A 7,627-nucleotide genomic window follows, 5' to 3' on the forward strand; every position below is an offset into this window, starting at 1 on the left:
CACTATTGGAAAGATTTCTCCTAGCTGGCCATAACAATTACTTCTCTAAAGGATTCCACGGGTCAGGAACTCAGATAGCCACAGTAGGAATGGCTTGTCTTGCATATAAAGTCTAGGGGCTGAGCTGGCAAGACTCACAGGCTGACAATAACTCAATGGCTGGGGACTAGAATCACCTAGAGGCATCTTCATTCACATTTTTGGCAGTTAATGCTGGCCACGGGCTAGGACATTGGTTACGGCTGTTGGCAAGAGCCCCTAACGGAGATATCTCCATGTGATCTGGCCTTCCTCACAGCACACCCATCTCAGCACAGTCAGACTCCTCATGGCATCTCAAGGCTACAAAAGTGAGTGTCCCCAGAAATCTAGACAGATGCAGTATGGATTTTTCCAGCCTAACTTCAGAAGTCAAGTAATTTCACTTTTGCTGTAGAGGCGAACACACCTGTTGATGCCAGTGGTGTGAAAAAAATTGTGGCCATATTTTAAAACCTCCATGCCATGTTTCTCTCTCTATATATATATGCAGATGAGTGTCCACAGAAAAAAAGGGATAAAGAATGTATACCAAACAGTTAATAGTCATTATCTCTGAGGTGGAGAAGAAGAGAGAAACTTATTTTGTACTTTATGTATATATATGCATTATTTGAAATTTTTGCAATAAGCAAGTATTATTTTTATTACTTAAAAAAATTCAAGGCTAAGCAGGGTGGCTCATGCTTGTAATCCCAGCACTTTGGGAAGCCAAAGCAGGATTGCTTGAGGTCAGAGTTCGAGACCAGCCTGGGCAACATAGCAAGCATTTTCTATCTCTATAAAAAATAAAAATAAACAATTAGCTAGGTGTGGTGGCACATGCCTGTAGTCTTAGCTACAGAAGGCTGAGGCAGGAGAAACATTAGAGCCCAGGAGGTTGAGGCTGCAGTGAGCTGTAACCATGCCACAGCACTCCAGCCTGGTTGACAGAGTGAGACCCTATGTCTAAAACAAAGAAAGAAAATTCAACATAACAAAGTAAGGGGATAAAAGAATTCTGACAGAACTCCAGAAAAATGCTTTTATAAGCAAACTCAAAACATGAACACACACCAGGCGCGGTGGCTCACACTTTGGGAGGCCGAGGCAGGTGGATCACCTGAGGTAAGAAGTTTGAGACCAGCCTGGCCAATATGGTGAAACCCCACCTCTACTAAAAATACAAAAATTAGCTGGGCATGGTGGCAGACGCCTGTAATCCCAGCTAGTCGGGAGACTGAGGCAGGAGAATCACTTGAACCTGGGAGGCAGAGGTGGCAGTGAACCTAGAATTGCACCATTGCACTCCAACCTGGGCAACAGAGCTAGACTCCATCTCACACAAAAGAAAGCAAAATATGAACACACTGGAGGCTACTGCCCACTGTACTCTCCCTGTACTGGTATCTCAACAGAACAATTACTGAGCCCTACATAAGCCTTGGTGGTGCAATTGGGGTGAGTTGGAAAAGGAGCGCTCGCCTGACTTACCCAAGAGTGCCATCTGCTAACCAGCCAGTGGCACACACCGCAAAGGAGCAATCCTGTACCACTCTCCGCAGCTCGTCTGCAGACACCAGGTGAGCGCCCCTGCTCTTGCAGGAAAGCCGAGCAGCCTCCAGTTCTAGGCCCTGAGAGCCATTCTGAGACTCCAGCACAAAGAGCTTTCCTGTGTGGGGACAAGCACAAACACATGTGGATTTCAGGATCCATGGGAAGTTAGTCTCAGCAAACTCATCCTCTGGCAGACGCCAGTTAGAACTGCAGTCCTTCCCTGAAGTTCAAAGTGCAGCAGCTACCACACTGCACACCATCCCTGGGATCAGGTGATGACAATTACACTAGCATTTTTTTTTTTTTTTTTCAAAATTAACCATCTGCTCCAGCGTGTCGATTTGGAAAAGCCCTTCAAATCTTTCTTTTAAAATGGTGTTTTACAAATATCATGTGTCAAGGCTCAGTGTCCTATGCTTCCCTAAGTTAGGTCACTTGATGTCTAAGGCACTGATTTAGGCCTCAGCTCTGCTTTCTTCTGCCTCCCTCAGCCCTAGGATGATCCCCTATACAACAGGTTGCTTCCCTTCTCTCTGTCCCTTGCCTTAGTATATTACCAGGCCCCTTTCACAATACATTCATTTGTGTCTGCTGTACTTCTCTCCTACTGGACAAGAAAACAGGGATGATGTCTGGTACACCTTGGCTTCCTAAGCACAATAATGTATGGACATGTAGTGAGCCTTAAAGAATGTGTGATCAGCGGGGGGATGGGAACATGAATTCAGGCAGAGGTGAAAGCCCAGGCTGAAAGCAGATGAGAATTTTAGGCAAGAAAACCATGGTACCGGAGGGAGCGCTGAGGTCCCCAGGAGCCTCCTGGAGGAATGAAGCAATGCCTTGGGTGGCCCTATCAAGTTAAGGTAAAGGCAGGGGGAGAAAACACCTACTTAGAATGAGACCATTTACTTACATCTGTCACCAACTTTTTCATAATACATCAGTTATTAGACTAAGATACAGCTAAGACACAAGTCATCTGCTTGCAAAAGACTAAGACAAGCCATCTACTTGCAAAATTATTATAATAAATATAATAATTCCCCAGCTTTGGAACCAAAAGTTATAATAATACAAAAAATTAAACAAACATATCCATAGGTGACTGGTACTCCTACATTTAACTATAAAAAGGTAATACCAACAAAACTACAAGGAAAAACAAAAAAATTCAATCCTTGAGGAAATTTTAAACTACTGTCCCTCTCAGTAATTGTTAAAACAGAAAACAAAATTAGCACTCTTGATGTAAGAACCTACGTGCAGTACTGCATACCAAACTACAGAATACACATTCATTTTAGGCACACACAGAATATTTGTAACACTGATTAAATACTGAGCTATAAAGCAAATCTAAAAAAACCTTGAAAGACAAAAATCATACCAACCATGCCTTTTAGACTACAACAAAGCTAAAATCACTGATTTTATATATGAAACACTTACATAGTATTTACTATGGGCCAGATGTTGTTCAAATTGCTTTACAAATACTCATTATATTAATCCTTATGACAACTCTATGATATATGTGGTATTATCATCCTCATTTTATAGTTAAGGTTTAGTATTAATACTTGTCCAAGATCACACAGCAGAGATACAAAATCAGGCAGTATGGCTCCCTGTTAGTGATTTCAATCACTTGGTTATACTGCCTATCAATAACAAAGCAATAACTAGGAAAATCCCCTTGTGCGAAATTACAAAATATACTTCTAAATAAACTATGTTCAAAGAAGAAATCACAACTGAAATAAAACATGTCAATTCAAGGGCCAAAAACTTATGGAGAAACTAAAGTAGTTTAAGAGAAATTTATAGCCTCAGAACTCATATTATTAATACAAAAAAAAGTATGGTTGAGAATCAATGATCTAAGTTTCTAGCTCAAAAAACTAACACAAAAGTCCCACAAAATCAAATCTTCTAAAGTAGGAAGAGGAAATAATACAGATAGAGCAGAAATCAATAAAATGGAAAGCAGACATACAATCGAGAAAATAAAATGGATAAACCCCTAGTATGACTGATCAAGACAAAAAAAGAAAACACAAATTACCAATAGCAAAAACACAAATTACCAATATCAAGAATGAAAGGGAACATCACTACAGACCCCGTGGACCCCGAAATGATAATTAGAAATTATTACATTGCATATGCCACATTAGACAATCTAGATGAAGTGGGGAAAAAACTTTAAAAAACAAAACTTAGCAATATTGACACAAAATTAATTTTAAAACCTGAATATTTCTTTATCTACTAAAGAAATTAAATTTATTATTTAAAATCTTCCTACAGGAAAACCTTCAGACACAGATGATCTCACACCAAAACAAACAAACAAAAGCCCTCACCGGCAGAAACCCTTTCAGAGAGTTAAAGAGGGAACAACTTTCCAATTCGGTTTAGGAACCATCATAAGTTTGATATCAACACTTGGCAAAGATATTATAGAAAATGAAAATTATAGGCCAATATATTTCATGAACATAGATTCAATAATCCCAAACCAGCTTCCCTCACTCCAGGCTCAGTTCTATGTCTTCTTGCTGTAAAATTTTTCCTTAGGATTCTGCCTACGCATACAATTTCACAGACCATCCTTATACAGATGACATGTTTTTAGAAATAGTTTCTCTCCAAATCTCTCTCTTCAAATATCTGTAATTCATCATACTTAAGCTGAGCATTTCTTCTTCTTCCTCCCATCACCACAGCACACAAATAACTAAATGTAGGAACTGGTGGTAGTTAAGAATTTAGTACCAAAAAGAATCCTTTGATAATATAGCTTATAACTCTTCCTGGTTTTAGTATAAATGTTGGGGCTCAGAAAATTGAGTTTCTTTAAAGGAAATATACCTATAATTGTCCATTGAGGAAGTGGGGAAAGAAAAGGAAAGAGACAAAGAATCATGTCCTCTGGTGTTGTCCTTACTTTCTCTTTGACCAGTGACATTTCTGCCTTTAATTTGCTATGACCCGTATCAAGCTAGAGAGGCACAAAATATTGATCCTTATCCACATGGCATTCCACTTAAACAGTTATAATGGGGTGAAACTCTAAAACCTTATGGATGACAAAAATATTTACTTAAAAGGAATTAAAACTGGCACAATATATCTTGTTCAAAGGTTAATATGAGCTCCAATTTATTCTACTTGCATTCTTTAAAATCAGCTTAATTTTCATGGTTCAATGTCAGTCAAAAAACACTACAGTGAAGAATTATCAGTAGACTGCTAGTAGGTATGGGATTCTTTTGGGGGTGATGGAAACGTTCCAGAATTAGATGCATGCAAACCATGGTTTTCACAACATAATGAATGTACTAAAACCCACTTAACTGTACATTTTAAAATGACGAATTTTATGTGAAATACATGTCCATTTAAAAAATTAACAGTGGTTACTAACAGCCTTCAAAGTTAAAACTGTTTTGTCTCTAACATAGTCTCTGAGGATATGGAGAAATAAGACATTCATCCTTAATTAGGAACGAAGAGCTTTTCAAGCCTGCACTTACACCAGAGAGCACTAAAAACTAAGACCTAGAGGGTTTTTTCCTTGGCTTTCCCCTTTCCCTGACAACCATGCTTTTTTTCTTTTCTTTTCTTTTCTTTTCTTTTCTTTTCTTTTTCGTGTCTTCTAGTTGCACCCAATATCGTTGGCTAAACAAGAATCACATTTTAAAATACACAACGCATCCTAAATCGACGGAGGGCTTTTCTCTTTTATCAATCTAATTCGTCCGAAGCTAGAACTTCCTCATGGGTGTGAGAACTGCTGGTTTTAAGCTTGCTTCCTTCAGATGCTCCTGTACCATGTCAGCGGGATTTTGTTCCAATAGGAAAACACAGCTGAATTAGCTTTTCAAAACGGAATGGATACAGAGTTCCAATCCTGCTCATTCTAGGGCAAGTATTAAAAGCTAAATTCAGGCTCAAAAAACAAGCGAACAAACAAAAAGTGGATAAATTCTCAGAGAACCTGCCATAATCTGGCCCTTGCCCATTTCTCTACCTCATGTCTCAAGGCGTCCCCTCTCCTCCAGGTACTTTGCTTTATCATTTGTCCCATTTTTCCTGTCACAGCCTTTGCACGTGCTATTCCCTCTGCCCAGGCTATTCTTCTCTCTCTCTCTTTGCCTCGTTGATTCCCACTTATCTTTCACGTCTTCCTGGACCAAGCCAAAATATCCGAGGGAGTTTTCTAACCATTGGCGGTGTCCTCGGGGGCACATTAAATAGACGCTGAGAAACTGAGGGACTGCGGAAAATCACTCCTTAGCAGAGGAGGTTCCAGGGTACCTTAGAGGTGATTTCATTTGAGCTTTCTTGGAGACCTTAGGAAAGCCAGCGGCGGGACTGCGGGACCTGCGCGCTCGGCACTAAGGGAGGTCCAGGCACCAGGCGGGCGTTTGGGCGCACGGGCACGAGGAGACTTGGTGGGCCAGGAGAGGGATGCCGGGTCCCAGGACCGCCGCTCGCTCGTTCCTCTCAGACTTGCGCTTGCCGCTTGCCAGGCTGGTCCGACGGAGCAGCCCCGGCGAGCTACGCCTTCCCTGCCCGGAACCCACGCTCCACCCCCCGCCCCGCCGCCTCCCGCACACTCACCATCCGCCCGCACCGAAAGGCGCGGCAGACCGAGCAGGAGCAGCGCCGCCGCCCAGAGCCCGGGCAGGCGGCTGTGCCAACGGGCAGGCGGGCTGGGTCCCTCGGCAGTCATGGTCCGGGAGTGCGCGGGCCAGCGGGCTCGGGTGAGGGCTCTGGCTGCGCTTGGGGTTGCCCAGGCCACTGCCCAGCGTGCGCCACTCGGCTCTGCGCTCTGCGCTCGGCTCGCGAATCGCAGGCTTCGCGCCGGGCGCGCCGAGAGGGAGGAGCGCGGAGAGCCGGGGGAGGCTCGGGACGCGGAGCCGGAGCGCCTGGGCCGCCGAACTCCCGGGGGTCTTCTCTGTGGCGCCGAGGAGGCGGCTGTAACCCGGCTCCGCCTTCGCGCTGGGCACCTGGAAACCTCGGTGCCAAAAGGGGCTGCGCCGGACCGCGCTCTCCGCGGGCACAGCGGGGCGGAGGGTGAGGGCGCAGGGAGGCGGGGAGAGTAGCGAGCCGGCCGCAGGGAGCCCCCGCCCGTCTTGGGGACCCTTGGAGAAAGGGTGACGCAGTCTGAGAGGCCGAGCCCCTCCGGCAGGACCGTTAGAAAACGGGTGTCTAACTCTGTCCTCGGCCTCTACTTTTCAGCTGGCCTTCTCCCCATCCCCACCATCACTTTTTTTTTTTTTTTTAATGAAGAGAGGAAAATCTTAACTTACCTACCACCCTCTCTCTAAGGTATGAAACGCGTGGAATAGCGAAATTCCTCTTTCGTAAAAGCGTAGTTTGAGAGTCACTGAGGAAAGGACAGCTTCAGGAAGGCTTCCTTCACCACTTTGCCCGGTACTAGTATTTCTCAAGGAGCAGTAAGAGCGCTAATGAGGCTGTCACCATTATCACCCACCTCCCAAATCAGGGCTGTTTGACCTCGAAAGGGTCTGAGATTCGGACTCTATCGGTCTGGTCTGGGAATCTACATTCTAAGTAAGTGTCCCAATGGATTCTGCTGCAGAGGTCCCTGTTTGACTTCATTCCTTCTTCCTGCTCGCCCCCAGCCTGTCTCCCCACCACCAGCACTTCCAGTGAGAGAAGAACTTGCTTTCTTCATAGGTGGAGTAATAAAGATAAGTATTGTTATAACTGAGGCATGCGTGGTGCTCTACAATTTGCAAATCCCTTTTATATTCATGTATGGGTCAACAAACATCTATTGAGTGTCCACAACATGCCTGCCCCTGTGCTAGACCCTGAATGTGGCTGCAATCTGTCCTAAAAATGTTCACACTTAAATAAAACATACTTACAATTGAACAAGTGATTGATGCTAAAGGCGCAGATGATTATCCTCATTTAATGAACCAGGACACAGACATTGAAAGAATTTACTTTCTTTTCACGGTAAAAACTTGGATTTGTATCCACATCTGATTTACTACAGGTGTCATTTTTC

At 43.8% G+C, this 7,627-nt stretch overlaps 1 protein-coding gene across 1 annotated transcript in view; it reads right to left on the bottom strand.

Moving 5' to 3' along the window:
* The window catches only part of SUSD5 (sushi domain containing 5), a 93,750-nt gene extending 86,960 nt beyond the window's left edge, over nucleotides 1-6,790 (bottom strand). Inside the window, exons 1-2 of the mRNA XM_012001014.1 lie at nucleotides 6,205-6,790; nucleotides 1,513-1,690 (exon numbers count right to left, since the gene is read on the bottom strand). Coding sequence (XP_011856404.1) covers nucleotides 1,513-1,690; nucleotides 6,205-6,316 — 290 coding nt within the window. The 5' untranslated portion in view covers nucleotides 6,317-6,790. The remainder of the gene's footprint in view (nucleotides 1-1,512; nucleotides 1,691-6,204) is intronic.
* Between the last annotated feature and the right edge of the window lie 837 nt (nucleotides 6,791-7,627).

Source organism: Mandrillus leucophaeus, unplaced genomic scaffold (assembly GCF_000951045.1).
Source record: "Mandrillus leucophaeus isolate KB7577 unplaced genomic scaffold, Mleu.le_1.0 Scaffold646, whole genome shotgun sequence".
NCBI classification, from domain to species: domain Eukaryota; kingdom Metazoa; phylum Chordata; class Mammalia; order Primates; family Cercopithecidae; genus Mandrillus; species Mandrillus leucophaeus.